The sequence below is a fragment of the Carcharodon carcharias genome, chromosome 23 (genome assembly GCF_017639515.1).
Source record: "Carcharodon carcharias isolate sCarCar2 chromosome 23, sCarCar2.pri, whole genome shotgun sequence".
Classification (NCBI taxonomy): domain Eukaryota; kingdom Metazoa; phylum Chordata; class Chondrichthyes; order Lamniformes; family Lamnidae; genus Carcharodon; species Carcharodon carcharias.
In genome coordinates, this window is record NC_054489.1 from 38,998,130 (window position 1) to 39,022,163 (window position 24,034).

The following is a 24,034-nucleotide window of genomic DNA, read 5'->3' on the forward strand; positions in this document are numbered from 1 at the left end:
ATCCTGACTCTGCACAAAGTTAGGAACAGTCAGCCAATAGGAATTTCTACCAACTTGGCAATCAGTGGCCAGAATGCGCATTTTCTGTCCGATTAAAAATCGTGGATGGTCTCTCAAAACTGGCGGGCCTCAGCATGGAAGGAGCTACAGCCTGCCACTGGAGATGAGAGAGAGGGGGGTGGCTCCATCTTAAGGTGCCCTCTTCCCTCTTAGCACTTTTAAAATATTTGAAATTAAAAATGACCACAGCTGCTAGACCACTATTGTGAAGGACAAGCCCCTGGGCCCTCAGCTGTGGTCAGTTATGCATATTCTTGCCTGAATAGGTGTTGGCTATTGTTGCAGAAAGCTAAACTAGAGAGCAACTCATCACAGTTCTAAATAAGAAAGGGACTTTTTAAAGCGCACAGTCAGTAAGGGCACATGGTCAGTGAGGGAGGCTTCAGCCTGAGTGAGACAGAGACCGTGTCAGTATAATTGAGAATTTAGTTCAAAGTGGGAATTCGGTGCATAGGGGGAAAGCAGTGCTTTAGGTAAAGTTTTCTGCAAGAAGTAAAGTGTGCTGAGTGGGGAGTTCAGTGAAGGGCAGGGAGGAGGTACTTTTTCCTTCTGCTCTTTTTCAGCCTCCAGTATTTGATTTCCACTTTGGCACAGCAGGAGGAGCAGGTAAACCAGTAACTGGTATTATTAGAAACTAAATTTTATCAGTATTGTAAAGTTTACTGGCAGTGCCAAATTCTATTGGGAGATGTAGGCTTTATTAATTATAAATTAATTAGCAATCATTAATTAATTAATACATATGAAGATGGCAGGGCAGGTGATGTACTGTGATTGCAGGGTGTGGGACCTTCTGGATGTTGGTGTGACCGGCAAGGCAAACACCACTGTAGTAAGTGTTTGTGGCTGCAGGAACTTTGGCTCAGAGTTATTGAGCTGGAGGCCGAGCTGCAGACACTGCGGCACAACAGGGAGGGGGTAAGTTACCTGGACACTTTATTCCTGGAGGCGGTCATATCCCTTAGGATAGGGTCTTCTGATTTGGTCAGTGGTCAGGGACAGGAGGGTGTGACTGCAAGTGGGGCAGGTAGGGGGACCCAGAGGGAGGAATGCAGGAGCCTTGGTCTTTGCAATTTCCAACAGATTTGAGGTATTTTCAGAGTGGGGGCTGCAGGGCAGATGAGTTACTGGCTAAGGCACTGGGGTACAGAAAGCCATTCAAGCGGGGGGGAGTAACAGGGAATGTAGTAGTAATAGGGGACAGTACAGTCAGAGGGATTGACACTGTTCTCTACAGCACAGAGCAGGTAGCTGTGTTGCCTGCCTGGTGCCAGGGTTCAGGGCACCTGCTTGAGGCTGGAGAGGAACTTGCAGTGGGAGGAGGAGGACCCAGTCGTCGTGGTACATGTAGGTACCAACGACATAGGCAGGACAAAGAAGGATGAGGAGCTTGGCACCAATTTAGGAAGCAGAATCTCAAAGAACATCATCTCTGGATTATTACCTGAGCCACATGCAAATTGGCATAGGACAAATCAGATTAGGGAGATGAATGTACAGTTTAAAGACTGGTGTGGGAGAACTGGGTTCCAGTTCCTGGAATACTGGGGAAACCGTGATCTGCACTGTTGGGACTGGTGCTAAGACCGGTGTTCTTGTGAGCTGCATAACTAGGGAAGAAGAGAGGGTTTTAAACTAAATAATGGGGCAAGGGATCAAATTCAGGAAGATGCAGTAAATCAAAGAGTAGAGACAAGGAAAAAGAGAAAGGTGTTATGTGAAATGAAAAACAGACTGCGACAGGAAGGGATAGAGAGTACAAATCTAATAGTAAATCAACAGATGAAACTAGAGGTTATAAAAAGAATAAAAGGCTAAAACTAAAAGCTCTGTATCTGAGTGCATGAAGCATTTGAAACAAAACAGATGAACTGAGAGAGCACATTGAAATAAATACATATGATTTGATAGCCATTACAGAGACATGGCTGTAGAAGCGCATGGAAATGGGACATTTAGGAAGGACATAAAGCAAAGAAATGATGGAGGGGTGGCTCTGTTAGTTAATGATGGCATTAACACAATAAAAAGAGATGACCCAAGTTCAGGAAAACAGGATGTGGAAATGGTTTGGGTGAAGATGAGAAATGATAAAGGTAAGAAGTCACTTGTGGGAGTTGAGTACAGGCCCCCTAATAGTAATCACATTATATGGTGGACCATAAAGGAAAAAATAATGGGAGCTGTCAGAAAGGCACGGCAATAATCATGGGAGATTTTAATCTGCATATAGACTGGAAAATCAGATGGGCAAAGGTAGCCTAGATGAGCAGTTCATTGAAAGTCTTTGGGATAGTTTCTTAGAACAGCATGTTCTGGAGCCAACCAGAGAGCAGGCTATACTAGACCTGGTATTATGCAATGAGATGGGATTAATTAATGATCTCATAGTGAAGGCACCCCTAGGTAGCAGCTACCATAATATGATTGAATTTTATATTCAGTTTGAGAGAGAGAGAAGTGGGTCCAAGACCATGTTTTTATAGTTAAATAAGGGCAATTATGAGGGCATGAAATCAGAGCTGACTAAAGTGAATTGGCAACTTAGGTTAAGGGATAGGTCAATAGAAATGCAGTAGCAAACATTTAAGGGCCTTTTTCAGAATAGGGAGAACAGATACATTTCAACAAGTAAGAAAAATTCCAAGGGATGTCCTTGGTTAGCTAGAAAGGTTAAAGATAGTATCAAACTTAAAGAAAAAGTAAATAATTGTGCAAAGACTGGTGCAAGGTCAGAGATTAGACAGAATATAAGGAACAGCAAAAGATGACTAAAAGATTAATAAGGAGGGAAAAATTAGAATACGAGAGAAAGCTAGCCTGAAATATAAAAACAGATGATAAGAGTTTCCATAAATACTTTTAAAAGAAACAGGTTAACTTATAGAGCGTTGGTCCTGTAGAAAGTGAGTCTGGAGAATTTATAATGGAAAAAACAGGAGATGTCAGATGAATTTTGCATCAGTCTTTACTGTAGAGGATGCAAATAACATCCCAGAAATAGCTATAAATCAGGAAATGGAAGGGCGGGAGGAACTCAGAAAAATTACAATCACCGGAGAAGTGGTACTGAGTAAATTGTTGGAGGTGCGGGCTGACAAGTGTTCGGCTCCTGATGGACTTCATCCTAGTCTCTCAAAAGAAGTGGCTAGTGAGATAGTTTATGCATCAGTTGTAATTTTCCAAAACTCCCTAGATTTGGGGAAGGTTCCATTAGATTGGAAGATAGCAAATGTAACTCCATTATTCAAAAAGGGAGGGAGACAGAAAGCAGGAAACTACAGGCTAGTTAGCTTAACATCTGTTGTAAGGAAAATGTTAGAAACTATTATTAAAGAAGCTATAGCTGGACACTTGGATAAGTTCAAGGTCATCAGGCAGAGTCAACATGGTTTTGTGAAAGGGAAATCATGTTTAACCAACTTATTGGAGTTCTTTGAGGAAGTAACATGTGCTGTAGGTAAAGGAGAACCAGTAGCTATACTGTACTTAGATTTCCAGAAGGCATCTGATAAAGTGCCACATCAAAGGTTATTGCATAATAAAAGCTCATGGTATAGGCAGTAACATATTGGTATGGGTAGAAGATTGGCTGGCTAACAGGAAGCAGTGACTAGGCATAAATGGGTCTTTTCAGGCTAACAAGGTACAACAAGTGGTGTGCCACAGGGACCAGTCTGAGACCTCAACTGTTTACAATTTATATAAATGACTTGGATGAAGGGATGGATGGAATGGTTTCCAAATTTGTTGGTGACACAAAGATGGGTAGGAAAGTAACTTGTGAAGAGGACATAAGAAGGCTACGAAAAATATAGATATATATTAGCTGTGGGGGAACCTTAAAGTGATCAAGGAGCACCAGCCTCCCAGTCTGCCACCAAGAGGCCCCCTCCAGGTAGCTAGCACACTCTCAAAGCCACAGGCTCTGCTCAATGGCCTTATTTAGCCTTTTAATTCAATTCACCATCCTCTGGCTACTTTATCTGGAGGGTGTGGAAGCTAAATTCAATACTGTCCTCATCCAGCATCAACACATGAGCATGCAAACGCACACATGTATCCATGCATGTATTAGCTGTGGCTCGTTGGTACCAATCCTGTCTCTGAGTCAGAAGGTTGTGGGTTTAAGCCCATCTCCTGAGACTTGAGCACAATGTCTAGGCTGACACAATGTGGCATTGAGGGAGGGCTGCACTGTTGGAGCTGTTGTCCTTCAGATAAGATGTTAAACCAAGACGTCAACTGCCCTCCTGTGTGGATCCCTGGGCATTATTTTGAAGAAGAGCAGGGGAGTTATCCCTCATGTCTTGGCCAATATTTCTCCTTTATCCAAAATCACCAAAACAGCCTATCTGGTCATTTTCTCATTACTGTTTGCAGAATTGTGCTGTGTGCTAACTGGCTGCTGTACTTTCTACATTACAAACTTCAAAATTACAAAAAGGCAGCTCTGAGGAAGGGTCAGACGAACTCAAAACATCAACTCTGTTTGTCTTTCCACAGATGCTGTCAGACCTGCTGAGTTTTTCCAGCATTTTCTGTTTTTGTTTCAAAATTACTTTATTGGCTGTAACATTAGCATAACAGCCTAACAACACTGTGGGTGTACCTAGACCGCATAGACTGCAGTGGTTCAAGGCAGCAGCTGACCAGCACCTTCTCAATGGCAATTAGGGATGGGCAATAAAAGCCAGCGAAGCCCACATCCCATGAATGAATAAACAAAAAAAGTGTTTTGGAATGTCTCAAGATCATGAAAGGTGAAAATAAATATGTATTTTTTTTCCCCACTTGGAAAGCCAGCAGGAACAACTGATCTTTCCCTCCATGCACACTGGGCTCAGTTAATTCAGCACAAACCAGGAAACACCTCTCGACCAGGAACCCCTCCCCAACTCAGTTTTATACAACTGCTGGAGAATCTTGCTGATCATCAAACCTCCAATATCCAATTAGATGTTAACTCATCATCTACCAAAGCAAAAGGTGACAGCAAATAAGTTCAGTCATGATCTTCAATACAGAGAAATCACTGGGGCCAAATGCTGTAGATCACAGCATATAAGATTACCCCATTTTTTTGGCACCAAAAATCATGTTTTTTCACACACTGGTCTATAAGTCAACCCCCCTTTTTGGTTACAACATGCTATATTTGCATTAGTAGTCAGCCTCATTTGTTCTCCCCGCAAATGGATTTTTACTGGCTGGTACCTTATAACTGGGTGCAAGGGATGAAGCAGGTGATAAGGGCTGTGCTGCAAAGATGCATGGGAGTTTAAGGCATGTCCACACAGAACAGGCTCTGCCAAGTGAACAACAAAAATGGTGCCCACCCACACCAGTGGTTCACTTCTATATTGGCGTATAAGTCGACCCCCATTTTTGGAGGGATTTCTCAAGGCTTCAAAAGTCCACTTATATCACATAAAGTTTTCATCACATAAAGTTTGAAATGCTGCTGTGCGATTTTGTCAGTGAAACCCTTAAGTGATTCATATGAGATTACCTTTGTCTGATATTGTAAAACTTGCATTGTCTATTAAATTAGAGAAAATAATTTCACTTTAACATTTCACCATGCAATTTCTAAGTTTGCACTTTAGATGATGTATTTATCCCATTAAACCACCTGACGAGTGCAACTGAGATTTTATATGGGTTTGTTACATTAACCATAATGCTGCCTACAATGTGTTTTGCTCTAACCTGTAAGTAGGTTCGTGCTGGTGAATAATGATGATCCTTGCTGGAATGCTAATGCATGAAACATTAGTATTAGAGGTCATTTACCTAGAGAATGTGCAGAGCTCACTAAGGTGGACTTTCATCGTTAAACGAGGCATCGTAGAAGAGTCGAGAAGAGCGTTTGGCAGTCCGCGCAGTGAAGGGGACAGTCTTCAATGCTGTCCAGAATCCAGTCAGGAAGAATAAGTGTGAGAGGGAGAAAGGGAGAGAGAGAGACAGAGGAAAAGAGAGTGAAATAATGAGGGAAAGAAGGGGAGAAGGAACAAGCATAATGGAAATAAAAACATGAGTTAAAAAATAGAAAAGAACATGATGGAAGTTGTGAAAGCTCAAGATGTAAGAGAGAGAGCAAGAGAGAGAGCACAAGAGATAAGCAGCAAAAGAGAGAAAAAGGGGGGCAGAAAAATGGGACACAGGGAGGGGAAATAGAGAAGAGCAAAAGGAGTGAGAGTCACAGAGGCAGTTTTCAATTGAACATTTTAACAATTAGTGTGAAGGAGTCACTTATTTCTTCACCCAAAAATTTGAAACAAGAAATCATGTTACAATAAAAGTATTTCAAAAACAATCAAAATCTTGCTTTAGCATGCTCCATCTGTCTAACATTTGAACAAGATTCTGCAGCAGTTATAAAACCGCAGAACCATGTTTGGTTGATTATTCACCTCATGAACAACTTCATCCAGCAACTTTATTCAAATCATCACAAATTGAGATGAGTCTAGATGCATGTGACCTTGGAACTAATTCAAAATTCAAAATAATGGCTAAAATTCCCTTTCTATGAATGATTTAACATTTGAGTTAAGAGCTGACTTTCTGAATCCTCAGACAGCTGGGAAGGAAGCTGCACTTCTCTGGGCTTCTCAGTTAACGCACTGACTCTGAAAACAACTCTTCATATTACAACTGTAGAGCTACCCAAGTTTCAGCAATCGCGCCATTACTATAATACTATAGTATTAACAGCTAAATGCATGAAACACAATTTTACCTCTTATTTCTTTCTTGACCTCCAACCTTTTTTTAAAAAAAATTAAACATTATTATTTTTCCGTACTGCATTTTATTATACTTTTCCTCAAATTCAAAATCAACCATGCACCTTTCTTCATTTTCTTTTCCAACTTACGGTCTACTTGAGGTGACGAGTGTTCTCTTCTGTAAAATCTGTTGCCACTGGTTGGAAAGTGGCAGTTTTCCAGCCTGTGGTAACACCTTGGCCACTGACTCAATCACACTGTAGATGGAGGAGTCAATTCAGCTTCCTGCTCTGCCATTCAATTAGATCATGGCTGAACTGTACCTCAAACTCCACAACCCTTGCCTGACAAAAATCTACTGATTGGAGCCTTGAAAGCTCCAATTGTCCCCCAGCAACCTGTGCCTTTTGGGGGAGAGAATTCCAGGTTTCTACAGACCTTTCAATGCAAAGTATCATAACCAGAACAGGGGTAACCTAGCAAAGCCTACACGAGGACTCAATATCTGTTTGTTTTGAGGAGTTGGGGGTGGTAAGTCACTTATTTCCATCTATTTTAGGATATTAATCTTTCATTTTTCCTTCTCCAATCCTACGTGTGGGACTGTTGTGTGACATTCTCTCCCGGTGAATTACCTGTGATAATATCCTCAATTGCTCCGTCCTTGCCCTCGTACACCATTCTCTCTTTCCCCTGCTGCTTCTTCTTCAGCTCGGCCATCAGATCCATGTGAGGGACCTTACTCTTAGTGGGAAGGGGCTAGAGAAAAAGATGACAGTTCACTTACCGCTGCTGTGAAATGTGAGTTAGATTCATCAGAAAAGAAATCATTTGTGAAATTGAAAAAGATTTGGAATCACCTGTTTTAGAAAATAGCATCTGGGCAGTGTAAACCCTTCCCTTTAAATCTATCTCTGATGCTTATATATGATATACCAACAATGTGATCAGCACCACAGTAAGTCTAAGATTATAGACATGCTGTTTCATAAGGTCAAAATGAATACATCAAATCCAGTGGTGTGTTCCTTTATATCTGGAAATGCTTAAGTCTGTTAAATAAATATTGAGTTCATACAGGGGTGAATTGAGACCCCTGCAGTTTCATAAACACTGGATCAATTAGACAGATTATCAGTCGAAAAACCCTGTGTCAGGGTTACTGAGTGCTCAGGGATAACGTGGAGTCAGGAGGTATATACCTCTAACATTTCTTTCTGAAATTAAATCTATTCCAAGTAAAGACTCATTCACCACCTGGCTATCAGGAGTATAAGACTCTGGATTGAAATGTTCAAGAGCTTTCACCCTTTTTTCACATGCAAATGATTCTTAATTGAGTTGTGGGATGATTTGAGACAACTTTGTACAGGCATTGACCCTACTGCTAAATTCAAGGGGCCTACCTTTTAGGCGTCCTGGGTTTTGAAGGACCCCATTAGTCACCACTGACCTTGCCAGGCATCGGGGTTCTTCAACCGACCCTGCAACTATTAACTATGAGTTTATAGAAAAGACCTGTGAGGTCAGGAGGAACAGAAGTGCTCCATAGTCCCAACAATCTTGCCACAAACCCCCTTCCCCCACCTATTGACTGAGCCAAAAGCGTACCCATGTGTTACCTCCGACAAGGCAGCTGGTCTGAAATTCAATCCCGGAGGAGGGTGAGCTTCTTGTGGAGTTCCAATACAGGCTGACAGGTTTTTCAACATTGGCTTGCGGCACAATTTAGGGTCAGGCTTGGGCATTTCATTCAGGTGTATGCTGCTCCCATAGCTCCTTTCTGAGCTCAGCATAGACTAATTTCTACTTACCAGATTTCAACATATGTTTCTTTGGTGAATTTTTTTTTAAATGCTATTTTTGGATACGCAACACAAAAAATTCAGTGATATCTGAATTGTGACAAATTGTACTGTTTTGGTAATGTTACTGCAGATGGCTTCTAGTGGTTTATTCTCAAGTGGCAGTGGGGGAGCATTCAGGAAACAGTGATCATTGTATTGTATGTTTTAGGATGATGCTAGAATAGGATGATAGGCAATTCAGAGAAAAAATAATTAATTGGACAAGAGCTGACTTCAATGGGGTGAGAACAGAGCAGGAAAAGCTGTAGCTGAACAATGGGCTACCTTCAAGAAAGAGTTGGTTCGGGCACAGTCAAGGTATATTCCATTGAAAGGGAAAGGTAGGACAAACAAATCCAGAGCTCCCAGGATGAAAAAGGAGATTGAAATTAAGATAAAGAAGAAAAACTGCACTTATGACATGTGTCAGGTAGAAAAAAAACAATTGCGAACCAAGAGGAATACAGAAGGTTCAGAGAGGAGGTGAAAAAGTATATTAGAGAAGCGAAGAAGGATTATGAGAAAAGACTGGCATCCAACATAAAGGGGAATCCCAAAGTCTTCTATAGGCATATAAATAGTAAAAGGGTGGTAAAAGGAGGAGTACGGCCGATTAGGGACCTGAAAGGGAATTTACACATGGACAAAGGGGCCATGGCTGAGGTATTAAATGAATAATTTGCATCTGTCTTTACCAAGGAGGGAGATTCTACCCAGGCCATGGTGACAGACGAGGAAACTGTCATGAGAACAGTTTAAAATTGATAAGGAGGGGTGTTGGATAAACTGTCAGTACTTTAAAGTTGACAAGGCACTGGGATTGGATGAGATGCATCCAAGGATATTGAAGGAAATGAGAGTAGAAATTGCAGGGGGACTGGCCATAATCTTTCAGTCTTCCCTAACTCAGGGGTGGTGCCAGGGGATTGGAAAATTACATTATGCCCTTGTTCAAAAAAAGTTGTAAGGAAATGCCCAGCAACTATAGACCAATCAGTTTAACTTCAATGGTAGTCAAGATTCTAGAAACAATTATTTGGGATAAAATCAGTAATCACATGGAAAATATGGGTTGATAAGGAAGAGCCAGTATGAATTGCTAAAGGGGAAATCATGTTTAACTAACTTGCTGGAGTTTTTTGAAGAGGTAATAGAAAAGGTCGATGAGGGTAATGCTGTTGATGTGGTGTACATGGGCTTTGAAAAGGCATTTGACACAGTGCCACACAACTGACTTGTGAGAAAACCTATTGCTTATGGAATAAAAGGGACAGTAGCAATTTTGTAAAATTGGCTGAAAAATAGGAAGCACAGAGTAATGGTCAATGGATATTTTTCAGGCTGGCGGAAGGTTTGTAGTGGAATTCCCCAGGGGTCGGTATTGGGACTCTTGCTTTTCCTGGTATATATTAATGATCTAGATCTTGGTGTGTAGGGGACAATTTCAAAGTTTGCAGATGATACGAAGCTTGGAAGTGTTGTGAACTGCGAGGAGGATGGTGTGGAACTTCAAGAGGACATAGACAAGTTTGGTGGAGTGGGAAGATGAAGTTCAATGAGGAGGAGTGTGAAGTGATGCATTTTGGTAAGAGGAACATCGACAGAGAATATAAAATAAGGAGTGAAATTTTGATGGGGGTACAGGAGCAGAAAGACTTGGGTGTATATGTGCATAGATCATTGAAGGTGGCAGGACAGGTGGACAGAGCAGTTAATAAAGCATATAGTATCTTTGGCTTTATTAATAGGGGCATAGAGTACAAGAGCAGGGAGGTTATGCTGAATTTATATAAGACACTCATTAAACCTTAGCTGGAATGTTGTGTACTGTTCAGGGCACCATATTATAGGAAGGTTGTGAACGCATTGGAGAGAGTGCAGAAGATGTTTGCAAGAATGGTTCCAGGGATGAGAAACTTCAGCCATGAGGATAGATTGGGAAGGTTGGGATTGTTCTCCTTGGAAAGAAGGTGACTGAGAGGAGATTTGATACAGATGTTCAAAATTATGACAGTGCTGGACAGAGTAGATAGGGAGAAACTGTTCCCAGTCTTAAAAGGATCGAGAATAAGAAGGAACAGATTTAAAATAATTTGCAAAAGAAGCAAGTGTGATGTGAGAAAAACTTCTTCACACGAGTGGTTCAGGTCTGGAATACACTGCCTGGAAATGTAGTGAGGCATTCAAGAGGACATTAGATGATTATTTGAATAGAAACAATGTGTAAGGGCACAGGGAAAAGGCAGGGCAATGGCACCAGGTCATAATGCTCATTTGGAGAGCTGGTGCAGACATGATGGGCCGAATGGCCTCTTTCTGTGCCGTTAAGATTCTGTGATTCTATACCGTGTCCTACTCCAGCTAAACAAACAAGTGGAACCCATTGCCAGATACTTGACAATGCCAGTCCTGGGCTAAGGACATGAAGTGTGGGAGGCAGCTAGTTTGACATCACTCTGAGAATCCTGATGCCCACTGGGGTGTTATGCCTTCGCTTGCAATCTTACTTTAATGGCCCCAACAATAGAAGCATCTTGTCATGTTGATATACTGTAGACACAGAACTGTGTTCTGCTGTTATTGCATGAGTCGTCATAGAAACCCACAGCTCCATTGCACTCTCTAATCAGCCCTAGTAATTTGTCTTGATGATCCTTCAATCAACAGTCATCTTTCCTTGGTTATTGAGGAGATTGCTGTTTCAAGGGACTTTCTCTGCATTCAGCTTCCTTGAAGCATCACATCACTGCAGCTGCACTAAGCAGGTCCTCCCAATGATACCACATGTTAAACAAAGGATATTCTAAGATTCAACCAAGTGGGAAAAAAATAATAATGAGCCAGTGCTGACTGGTGCTGCTGTACTTAATCATGTAATAGAACCCAGATTCATGGCTACTATTCCTCACAGAGTGACTCACCAGTTTCAGTCGCACCATATTGTGGAAACCCTGAGGGGAATTTCAAGAAGTGGATGCTGATTTAGGGGCAGGCTTCAATATGTTTTGCTCTTCCTGGGCCCTGAAGGGTCAGGCAGGTAGGCCTCTGCTTTAGCTACTCAAATAAGTTGCTGGGGGACAGGCCAATAGGCCCATTGACAGCTCTTGCACAATTTCAATCCCAACTCAAAGCTCCTTCTTCAATACCATTATATATTTAGAATGAGTGTTTTCTCCTTGTTTAATTAAAATGATAATCTTTCGACAAGTGTTCAAAAAAGGCACCATCTGTAAAACAAATCCCAATTCAGGTCAGAGGCCTCACCTTTCCATCTGGCTGCTCCGTTTTGGACTGTGAGTTTTTATCCTCAGAGTTCTGAACAATCATTGCCTCTTGCTTCTTCCGGATCTCGTTTTCCTGCTCGGCTTGCTGAGAAAGATTCACAAACAAATATGAGCATCAGTTATTGCCATAAATCCATTGGGTTTGTACAGTTACTTTAAAACATCTATTGACAACCATTTACCTACTCTATGCATCTTTTTTGCTTCCAATTTTTCATCGATTCTTTACAGCTCAGAAGGAGGGCATTAGGTCCATCATTCCTGGGCCAGTTTAATGACTATCCAATTAGTTAATCAATCATTCTTTCCCCAAACCCTGCAATTCTTTTGCTTTTCAAGTATTCATCCAATTGCCTTTTGAAAGTTACTATTAAATCACCTCCTGTCACCCTTTCAGACAGTGAATTCCAGATTATGACAACTCATTGGATGAAAAAGAATTCTCTGCATCTCCCCTCTGGTTCTTTTGGCAATTATCATGAGTCTGGCCCCTCTGGTTATCACCCTACCTGCCAATGGAAACAGTTTCCCCTTAGTCACCATAGATCGTGGCATGTGTGTCAACCCTGAGTACAAGACAAACCCGTTTTCTCAGCACCAAAGTGAGCGTTTAGGCCTATACTCAGAATATAATTTGACTCCTCCTTTTCTGCTACTAAATTTCCTCAGTCTACCTGGATGATATCAGTTTCGAAAGCATAATTTGTTAAAAATGGTGAAGTGTAGTTTGACTATCAATTCAATCATACCTTGGGAAAACATCACTGAACTTAATAGTTAGTTTAAAGCTGATTTACAACTTTAAAAGAAATCATTTATTGAAACCATGTCGCAAAGTTACAACAAAATGTATGTTAAAGTTTTCATCCTGTAACTTGCCCGTGCTTGCAAAACTCAAAGGGCAGAATTTTACATCCTGTGGGTGGGCACATGCCCGACCCGATGGGGGTAAAATGCCACATGTTATTTCAGTCGGTGGATGCACACAAGAGTTGGCAGCGCACCCACCGACAATTAAGAGGCTATTAAGGCCATTAATTAATTAACTGCTATTTTCCGCTGCCCATCTAACCTTACAGCACAATTTTTATCATCAACTTGTTTAGGTGCGTGACTCTTACGTGTGGAAATTTTTTCGTGATTTAAAAATCTTTATTTAAGGATTTAAAATCCTTCAGCTCTCCGAGGCAGCTCTCTGCCTTCAGGGAGCTTTCATTGCACGCTCCCCCATGCCTGCACAGACTTCAGTGCCCGTTCTCCTCTCACCCCCACGCCGGCAGCACTGGGTCAGTTAACAGCCAGCTAGCATGAAATTGTGGTGGGTGAGGGGGCCGATCACGGGCGGTGGGCCGTTTCCCAGCTGCTCCTTGGCCCACCCACTGCACCTGACGACTTCACAATTTTGCCCAAAGTGTCCAAAATTAGATAAAAACAAAAAAACTGCGGATGCTGGGAATCCAAAACAAAAACAGAATTACCTGGAAAAACTCAGCAGGTCTGGCAGCATCGGCGGAGAAGAAGAGACCCGACGTTTCGAGTCCTCATGACCCTTCGACAGAGCTAGTTCTGTCGAAGGGTCAAGAGGACTCGAATCGTCGGCTCTTTTCTTCTCCGCCGATGCTGCCAGACCTGCTGAGTTTTTCCAGGTAATTCTGTTTTTGTCCAAAATTAGATGTGGTTCTGCGATTGGACAACACTTGCTGAACAATCCTGATTATGCCAAGAATTACACTGAAAACCAGTTTAAGACTATCAGTCGGGCTTGCTCTGTGGTTCACTTATGCATGCTAGAAGTTACATATAGTCATATGCAGGGCCCTGTCCTTTGCAGACAGAAGGAACAGACAGAGTTAAACACTAGTTATTTGCCATAACACATGAGCCAGTAGGTGGAGAATGTTTTCAGCGCATAATCATATATAAATTCACTAAATTGATTTCACTTTTCACTTGAATATAGATGCAGTTCATTTTTAAATATCAGAGGCACCATTTATCCATCCATAAAAGGCAAAGAGAATTTTCAACACCACTGATGTTGCATGGTTTCAGTGGACCCCATCAGTTATTCCTTTCCTTAAATGGGATGAGCCCTTTGCTGTGAGATTTCCATTCAATGCTGATCGCGGTATCAATGAAAGCCACTCATACAGGTGGCTGAGTTAAAGGCTAATTTCTGGACTTCTTCCCAAAGAATCCCACATTTCACCATTAATGTTAAAATGTAAAAATTTGTAGGAACACAAAGTTAACATCTTATTCAAGAAGTCCAACCTTCTTTAATCTACCTTCTCAGGACATTCCTTAATCCCGTGCATCTCAAAGATTGCACCCAAATGGTTCCTGAGCTCAGTTTTTTATTCATTCTTGAGGTGTGGGCATCACTGGCAAGGCCAGCATTTATTGCACATCCCTAATTACCCTTGAGCTGGTGATGGTGAGCCGTCTACAAATGAGCAGCCTGGTAGGCTATTTCAGAGGGCAGTTAAGAGTCAACCCCATTACTGTGGGTCTTTAGTCACACATAGGCCAGACAAGGTAGGGACAGCCTGATAAACCACTAGTTTCATGATCATTATTATTGAGACTAATACTTTATTCTGGATATGTTAATTAATTTAAATTTCTCCAGCTGCCACGGTGGGATTTGAACTCATGTCTCCAGAGCATTAATCTGGGCCTCTGGACTACTAGTCCATTAATGGTGTGACTATACTATTGTTGCTCTTTAAGTGCTTTTGGTTGATAACTTATTCCACAACTCCTTAGTCCTTGGCTGAAAAACCCATTTTATTCTTAACCTCCCAAGTTGTTCTAGAAATCTAATTGGATTTAAGTCTTCATAAATGGAGTTCTGACATTTGGAACAGTTAGTGGTTCACCCTCACTTCCACCAAACCAAACCACTCTCTTCATTCAGAGGGGAGTAAGAAATTATAAAAAAATTGCCCACAGACGATATAATGATAATAAAGGCAATATTTACTAAGAGATTACTGTAAGTTAGGAAATGTTTGGCCATCGAATTCTGCTTTAAACAGTGCTTCCTTAAAATGTCTGTGAGATTGACCAAAAATGAGCCTCAGGAAGGAAAGAGGCCTTCTGTGGTAAAGAATATAGTCAACATAGATCATTCTAGAGGGCCTGGAGTAAACAGAAATTGTTCAGTGTTCAGTTCTATACCTTGTAAGCCTTGATGAACCTCAAAAAGGATGGGAAGAACATGGATGGAGGCATTGTCTTAATATCTTCACCAAAGTACTCAACAACAGACTGGTAAGCTTCCTGTGGAAGAAAACAGTGCACACATAATCAGCAATTGGAGCAGTAATGATCAACATTAAATGAGAACAAAGGTAAGTCCCTAATTAACACTTTTATTGGGATATGGGGGTAAATAGTCTCCCTGAAAATACCTGATTTCCTGTTGAGATCTGCAGCAATTCCCAAATTCACAGCATCCACCACCTAGAGGGATAAGGGTAATTAATGCCACTTAAGGGCCTCATCCCATTGCTGCTGGGATTCAATCAGCAGCGGGTGGGGGAAGTACCATATAGGGAACCTGAAAAGCAAAGCCAGTTGAGTTTGTTTGCGGACTCCAAAGGCAGGAAGGGTGTCCCTTGTTGTCAAGCACTCATTGTCTGATTGAGGAACCCAGCATCAGGATGAGGGTGGCCTGCTGTGAGCCAACCACTGCCCTCTTTTCTAATACCCCTGTCCCTCTGCCAGCCAATAACCCGCTCCCCTCAACCCCCATCCCACCCTCACTCACCTGTGGCCTAGAGTCCCTCGCTGATCCTGGACCTCTGTTGGGTGCATTGCTGGCAGCTACCACTGCTTCTGGTGGTGCTGCCTGCAATGGAGAGCTGCTGGCTCATTGGCTGGCAGGCCTCTGTGGTGTAGAGGGCTGCTTGATTCCTGGGGAAGCCTGCAGTTGGCTACTTAAGTGCCTGAGAGGCACTTAATATGGTGGGTCTTCCCCAAAGGAGGTGAGGTGAGGCTCTCACCAGGACTCCAGACAGCAGGCGTCAGCCTGGATTAAATTCCACCCACAGGGACTGATTGGACCAAGGCACATCACTCCAATTTCAAAGATAATTTGTAATTTCCACTTCAATAGTCAGCGTAAAGGATGAAGAAGAGTTTTTTTTTGTGAACTAGGACTGTGAGAATTGTGGCGGGGTTTTCAGTCATGGACGGACCTAACAGCTGAAGCTGTCCATATTGTCATCCTGACATCTGCATCTTTCCATCTTGAGCTGATTTATTTCCCTTGTCCACCTCTGGGCACTTAAACTGACAGTAACATCCCTGGTTAAAATCAGTTAACTCAGCACAGGCCAAGGCTTGAACCCGAGACATCGCTGGTGTGTACAGTTCAGGACTACATTAACCAGTGCACGTCTTGACAAGGCTTGAAGGCCACCCTCTGAGTGAGCTCATTATTGCCCACCTGTGCGGTTTTGCTGTCCTTCTGCAAGTTGTCCACTTTCTCACTGTTGCTGCTGAGGAATTCTTTCAGGAGTAAACTGGTATCTTCGACCATGAATGCCTTCCGGATGAGTTCCATCCCCTGTTGTAACGAGCGCACGTCCTGTACAACATTCTCCAGAGACACTACGATAGACACACCAAGTGGGAAAACCTCATTGAGAAACTCAGACACATCTTATTCAAAGAAGCTGATAACAGGAGGCGAGGCAGGTATAATTTGTTAGGCCCAAAAATAGAAACTAAAGCAAATTGGTTCCTTGTCAAGTAATGACAGCTTGCATTTAACGTAGCCTCTTAAAGCAGTAAAATATCCCAGATATTCACAGTTGCCTAACAAAATTTGAGACTGGACTACATAAGGAGATAGTAGGACAGGTAACAAATAGCTTAGCAGGGAAGTAAGTTTTAAGCAGCCTCTTAAAGGAGGAGAAGACAGAGGACAGAGAATTAAGGAGGGGATTCCACAGCCTAACGCTTTGGCAGCTGAAAGCACGGATGCTCAAAATGGAGCAATGAAATTCAGGAATGCACAAGAGGCCAAAATTAGATGAGATTAGAGATCTTGGAGGCTTGTAGTATGGAGAAATTTATAGAGAAGGGGAAGGATGAGTCCATGGAAAGGGTGGGAAATAGGATGTGAATTTTAAAATTGAAGCTTTGCTGGACCAGGAGCCAAGTTGCCAAGTGAGCACAGGGGTGATGGGTGAACGGGACATGGTGTGAGTTAAGATATAAGCAGCAGAGTTTTGGATGAGACCAAGTTTATGGAGGGTGTAACATGAGATGCTAGTAAGGAGAATAATGGAATAATCCAGTCTAGAGGTAACAAAGGGTTCAGTAGCAGGTGAGCTGAGACGGGGTGGAGACTGGTGATGATAAAGAGGTGGAGTAGACGATCTTGCTGGTGGAGAGGATATGAAGTTGCGAGTTCAGCTCTGGGTCAAATAGATACCAAGGTTGCAAACTGCCTTTTTCAGTCTCAGGCCAGAGAGAGGCTGGAGTTTGGCATAGGGGCCAAAAAGAATGGCTTTGATCCTCTGTAGGATATTGGATGAAAACTATAAAAAGTACATGAGGTTAACAGATTGTGGGAAAAGTGGGGGGAGGGGGATGAAGAGTAAAGGGTTAACTCTAATGCAGCCACTGAGTATGTGCATAAGGAGCTAGAGAGTAGCTCCAGCTACGTCTTGGCCTTATTTAACCTTTGTAAATAGTTAGCATGTAAATAAATGTGTTTTAAAAAAAAAAGCTATTGTCTCCAGCAAGCTCGCTTCTAGAGTAAGAAGCTAATGAATCCAGAGACTAAACCACAATAACAGATCTTCTAAACATTTAATTGCAGATTTCTGCTCACCCAATGTTGGAAGTTGAATAAGCAGTGTGAAAAAAATCAGAGGCAGTGAAGGGGCTGAGAGAAGTAGCAGTGAAGTAGAGCTAGCTGTCATCAACGTACATGTGAAAGCTAACACGTCATCAAGGGGCAACATGAAGATGAGAAATAGGAAAGGGCCAAGCATCGATCCTTAGGGGACACCTGAGGTAATGGCATAGGAGCAGGAAGAGAAACCACTGCAGGTGATTCTCTGATTATAAATGGATAGATAAGAATGGAACCAAGTGAGAGCAAATCCACCCAGCTGGATGATAGAGGAGAAGCAGTGGAGGAGGATAATGTGGTCAACTGTGTCAAAGGCTGCAGACAGGTCAAGAAGGATGAGGACTACATGCACAGCCATTGGGCGGAGATCCCACCATCTGTCCATACACGGTCAGAATTTGGCCTCGACACACTTTGGCTGCCAGTGAAGTCTAAGGAGCCATAATCTCAACAGCATAATAAAAATAAGTGGAAATTTTTGCCTGGTTTTATTTGCTCCCTATACTTTGACCCAACCTGAAGGTTGGCTGGACAATACGGCTTCCTTCTCTAAGTGTGTATGGATTCAGGTCTCTGTTATTATTGCTTCAAAGTGGGCTCGGAGTCTAGTTCCCACGTTTTCATGTGTCTCACTGTGGCAGTGCCGGTGGGCGATTGCAGGCATGAAGGCAGGCCCTGTACTTCCTGCCAAAGCTCCAGTGTGCCAGGCCACTGTGCTGCTCCCAGAAATCATGTCCATAAGTAACCAATGTCTTCCAGCCAGTCCAACTCCACATCACATGACTTGTCATCTATCCCTTACTGAACCAGATTGAACCAATCCCATTTACCTAAACTGCTAACAGATACAATAATAATTAAAAGATCTCTGCTTAAAGATAGCACCGGCACTATAACTTGCTGAATGCTCTACCAATATACATAAAGCATTCTGATGTAATCCCATCACCTTCCCTTCTCTAACACAATATTAATGTAACAAAGACATCCTCCTTTTGTTACTGCAATACCAACAAAATCTAACATTGTGGTACAAAAGGGTTAATGTTAAATAATGTCTACAACTGCACTGATAACAGAACATGGAGATAGCTCTATGTAGAGCCACATGCTGAGTCTGCCTTGTAAATAGTTAGCATAATATTCAATAAAAGGTAGAGTTTGCCAACAGCATTGCCTCCAGCATGACCTGTAAGCCTGGAACCAGGATTACTAAATCTAAGACCAAAAACAACAATAACAGATGCATTACATCACTCTTTCAGCCAGCTTCACAAGTGTAATATTATTATAATCTAGTCATGATTGCTTTAATAATACAGCATTAACATGCTACTAGCTACTGACTCAAGTTCCACTGGTCTAATCTATTTGCTTCATCGTTTCATTAGTACTAATGTACCCTAATCATAGGAATATAGAAGCAGAAGTAGGCCATTCGGCCCCTCGAGCCTGCTCTGCTATTTAGCTGGATTCATGGCCATTTACTGCACATCCCTATATCCCTTATTGGCACTGTTATCTAGAAACCAAATCGATCTCTGCTTTGAGCATACTCAACTATTGATGTTCCACAGCCTTCTGGGGTAGAGGATTCCAAAGATTTACCATCCTCTGACTCAAGAAAATCCTCCTCACCTCGGTTCTAAATGGCCTACATCTTATTCTGAGAATGTGTTCCCTGGTTCTAGATCCTCGAACCAGGGGAAATATCCTTCCTGAATCTACCCTGTTGAGCCCTGTGAGAATTTTGTCAACTTCAGTGAGATCACCTCTCGCTCTTCTAAACTGTACAGAATACAGGCCCAGTCTCCTTAATCTTTCCTCATAGGATAATCCTGCCATGCACTCCCTCTATGGCCAGAACATCCTTCCTTAGGTAAGGAGATCAAAACTGCACACAATACTGCAAGTGTGGTCTCACCAAGGCTCTGTACTATTGCAGCAAGACTTCTTTATCCCTGTACTCAACCTCTCTTGCAATTAAAGCTAACATACCATTTGCGTTCCTAATTGCTTGTTGCACCCGCATGTTAGCTTTCAGTGATTTATGAACAAGGACACCCAGGTCTCTTTGGGCATCAATATTTCCCAATCTCTCCCCATTTAAGAAATACTTCGCATTTCTGTTTCTCCTACTAAAGTGGATAACTTCACATTTTTTCACATTATATTCCATCTGCCATGTTCCTGTCTACTCACTTAGCCTGGCTAAACCCCCTTGCATCCTCCTCACAACTCACATCCCTACCAACTTTTGTGTCATCAGCTAACTTTCCACCTCCCTTAAACAGTTTATATTTCACCACATTTCTTATTCCTCTTTAGTTCTGATGAAGAATCATTCGGACTCGAAATGTTAACTCTGTCTTCCTTTCCATAGATGCTGTCAGACCTGCTGAATTTTTCCAGCAATTTTTGTTTTTGTTTGGAAATATTACATTTGGTCCCCACATCCAAATCATTGATATTGATTGTGAAAAGCTGTAGTCCCAAGAACTGATCCTTGTGGTACCCCACTAGTCACAGCCTGCCAACCCGAGAATGATCCGTTTATCCTGACTCTCTGTTTTCTGTCCATTAATCAATCCATGCCAGTATATTCCCCTAATCACTACTCTCCCTGGTTGATGTACCCTAATCACTGCTCTGGAGGCTTTGTGGCATGTAGTATCATCTATACCTCTGAGCCAGAAGTTCTGGGTTCAAGTCCCACTCCAGAACCTGATGGCCAACGAAGGTGTGTTTATAACACAGCCAAACACGTTGAGTATCAACCTGCGAATCCTTCCAACACATGCAGATGGCAGGTGGTAAAAGTGGGAGAGATTCCTGGTCAGCCATGTGATGGAAAGAACATTGGAGCCTCTACCATCACTATCCATAACTCCAGGCTACAACATGCATGTAAACATGCATGTTGTCACAGCAACTTGGACTCCTTGGGCTTCTTTGGGGGGGATGGATTCTTGACCTGCCTCCTAGCCCTACCTGTGGTAGAGATCCTGGCACTGTGGGTCAGAGCTACCTTTGGCCAGAGAACTGAAGGAAAAACATTGCTTCCCCTGGTTGAAGAAGAAATCACTGCTCCCGCTTTGTAAATTGGTAGCAAATTCCTTTACTTATGTAACAGTCAATATTCTCCTCAGGTCATTCTTGATTTTAATACCTGCAGCAGCTTTCTCCACAAAGAGCAGTTCAGTGTGAAAGGCACTGAGTTCAGGATATTGCCCTTGGATTATGTCCACAATGTAGTTCATTAGCGTCTGTTTTCTGTCTGTTGATTTGGTTTCCAGGAGCTGAAGTTGAAAGTAGACAGAGCAATTAGAAGGAATACAGCTACATGTTCTTTTATCTGGAATTTGTGTTAACCTACTTATTAAATCCAGCCAACAACACAACTGAATCTGCATTAACTCACTGAACACCAACAGTCAATAATGCAATGGTACCTGTGTTAACTCACTCAATATGTACAAGCAGTAACATGTTAAAAGTTGTGGTAACTCACACAGTTTACACTCACTAACTATGGCCACCCCACTTGCTGCACCAATTATTAGCCTCAGCCTGTTGCTTGTTCTATCCTTCGTTTGCTTTCATTGTATTAGCAGGATTGTTTGAACACCAATTCTGATCACCTCTTAGGTGTGGTCCTTTCAAAGAAAACATGTCGGCCTTAATCAGTCTGACACCAGAACTATATGAGAATGGCATCAAATGGTGTCCCAGTGTTGATGGAGTTACAATCAATTGGTCACCTTCAACTAGTTGCTTAAGGGAGGTGACTGCGGGTCAAATCGATACTGTAGCCAATAGTCAATTATAACCGGTCACTAATTAGGCCATTCAGCACATTATTACAGATCACAAAACGGAATGAGCTAATCATTAGACTAGTTCAATATATAATTTCTGAGTGGCAATTCCCACAATCTTACCAGGTCAAGGCTCTGCAATCGAAAGCCATAAACGGCTCCTTTTTTACTGCTATTCATGTAGTTCCCAAATGCTAAAATGATCTGCAGAAGAGATTGAACAAGGTCAGTTGTGAATATTGATGGTCGCTTTTTACAATGGATTATTATTCACAAATTGAACAGTGAAATATTGCATTGTACAATCACTGATATCACAAAATAAGCAGCAATTCATAGGGCTGAATTTTACAGGACGCGTGTTGCTTGCGCACCCCCTGTAGAAAAGTCATTCAGAGAAAATATTTCCCTGCAGTGATAATACACTGGGGGGCAGCCTTAATGAGGTAACTGTGGGATGTCTGCCTCTTAGAGACAGGAAGTCTTCAAGAGTTGCCGGCCAATCTGATTGGCTGGCAATTGAGTAGTGCCATTAGCACAAGAACTCAGTAGTGGCCGCTGCTGGGACTACAAGCAGTCCCGAGGAGTGGGGACATGGATGTCGGACTGAAAGGTGAGTCTGGGGTTTCTGAATGGGGAGGGATCAGGGATCCTAAGGAGTGGGAGGAGGTGGGGGTCAGGTTCTGGAAAATAGGGTAGGGTAGGGTAGGAGAGGGTAGGGTAGGGTGGAGATCCACAAAAGGAGGGAGTAACATCTTGCAGGGTGCCCCCAATGGGCACAGGGCATCTCCAAAGGAGGTATACACCCCACTTCTTTCCCACTTTTTTTACCTCAGATGATGAAAATGCAGGCTGGTCTCCTTTGTCTTGCCTTCCGCAGCCAAATGTATTATTGTGACAGGGGCAGAAACAGGCCATTAATTGGCCAGTTAAGGGCCTCAAGGATGGGCAGGCTATCCCACCGCCTTACACACCCACCATATCATAGGGGACAGCTTGGGAAGGCAGGGAGTTAGTCATTTTACACTGCTGCCCCCTCCCCCAGTGCCTGCAGATACAATGGCTGGTGGGCTGTAAAATTCCCCCCAGTAGGCTTTCTTTGGTAAAGACAGATCTAGTTCTATGTGAATTAGCTTCTTACTGATACCCAGATAAACCCAGACTTCAAAATATGTCAAGAAAATGGGACCAGAGGGCATGAATTGGAAGTTAGTGAAAAGTAATTTAAATTCAAAACATCTCGGCCTGGAGTTTCCACCAGTTTGTGCAGCACAATTCACCTGGAATTGGCTAGACTAGTATGAAACGCATCATACGCTGGAAGCTGGCCCTGCTTACAAAGCTGGCCATGAGCCCCCAGTTCAGAATAACGAGCACGAATTTTTGCAACCCTTTGAGGAGATGCTACCAATTAAGGTTTTTAGGTGCATTTTTTAAAAAGTTTTTAAATTGCAAAATCATTTTTAATTTACTAAAAAGCTGACTAATTATCCACCAATGAAACTACTAAATGATCTAAACATATATTTTTTAGTGTCATTTAAAATTAGGTTACAATCAGGTGGTGGGCTAGTTTAATTTATATAATAAAACTGCGCACCAGGTTACCACTCTTAAGTATGTCATGAAATATTTTTTCATGCCAGGAAAATAAAATGAACCATAACATTTTATTACGCTGTCCACGTGTATTGGCTCCTGGAACATGTTACACTTGTGATTAGGCAATGGGTGGACACTGGAACCATCACTTGGGAGAACCAGAGCAATTTGTGCCTGGGATGCTGATTGTGCCCAAAAAGTAAACTTCACCTCCACAATTTTAAAGTGACACATGTTTGGACTAATACAACAATTTGAAATTACATAACAGGCAAGTCTAGCAAAATGAATCAAGATGATTCCCAGTGGTGGGTGGGTGGTGGGGTTTGGTGTGAGGGAGGGCAGCGGAGGAGGCCACAGAAGGGCTGGAGAAGTGGTGTGACGATAGAGCGGGGTGAGGATGTTAGATTGGGGAGGTGACTGGAGGCATATTGGAAGATGTAGGCCAGGATTTTCCAGCCGCTCACACCGATGGGATCATCTGGTCCTGCTGGTGTGAATGAAAATTTCAATGGCTTGCTGGCCCCTCCGGGAGGGAACCTACTGCAAGGGCGGTGGCGGTGGGGGGGGGGGGGGGGGGGGGCTTAGAAAATTCTAGCCATAGATTTTGAGGAAGCTTTCCAAAACTGGCAAGATGGAAAGCTTGAAAGGGAATTTTACGGCCAATGATGATAGAAAACTCAAGAAAGTAGGACCAGGCAGTGTAAATGGAAAATAATAAAAAGGAAATTGTGGTGAGTGGGGTCTGGAAGCATGCTCTGAGACCAGGATTGGGCTCAGCTGTGAATTGGGTCGGAAGACATTGCAGAGATTA

The 24,034-nt window shown here is 42.5% G+C and overlaps 1 protein-coding gene across 3 annotated transcripts in view; it reads right to left on the reverse strand.

Moving 5' to 3' along the window:
- fmnl1a (formin-like 1a) overlaps window positions 1-24,034 on the reverse strand; it is a 283,407-nt gene that overhangs the window by 14,563 nt on the left and 244,810 nt on the right. For 2 of the 3 annotated variants that reach the window (XM_041173399.1, XM_041173402.1), the window contains 6 exons: window positions 21,742-21,822; window positions 20,970-21,099; window positions 16,382-16,545; window positions 15,109-15,210; window positions 11,906-12,010; window positions 7,430-7,553 (listed from right to left, as the gene is read on the reverse strand). In XM_041173399.1, coding sequence (XP_041029333.1) covers window positions 7,430-7,553; window positions 11,906-12,010; window positions 15,109-15,210; window positions 16,382-16,545; window positions 20,970-21,099; window positions 21,742-21,822 — 706 coding nt within the window. Of the gene's footprint in view, window positions 1-5,856; window positions 5,970-7,429; window positions 7,554-11,905; window positions 12,011-15,108; window positions 15,211-16,381; window positions 16,546-20,969; window positions 21,100-21,741; window positions 21,823-24,034 lie in introns of all 3 variants that reach the window. The other variant, XM_041173400.1, reaches the window with a different exon arrangement.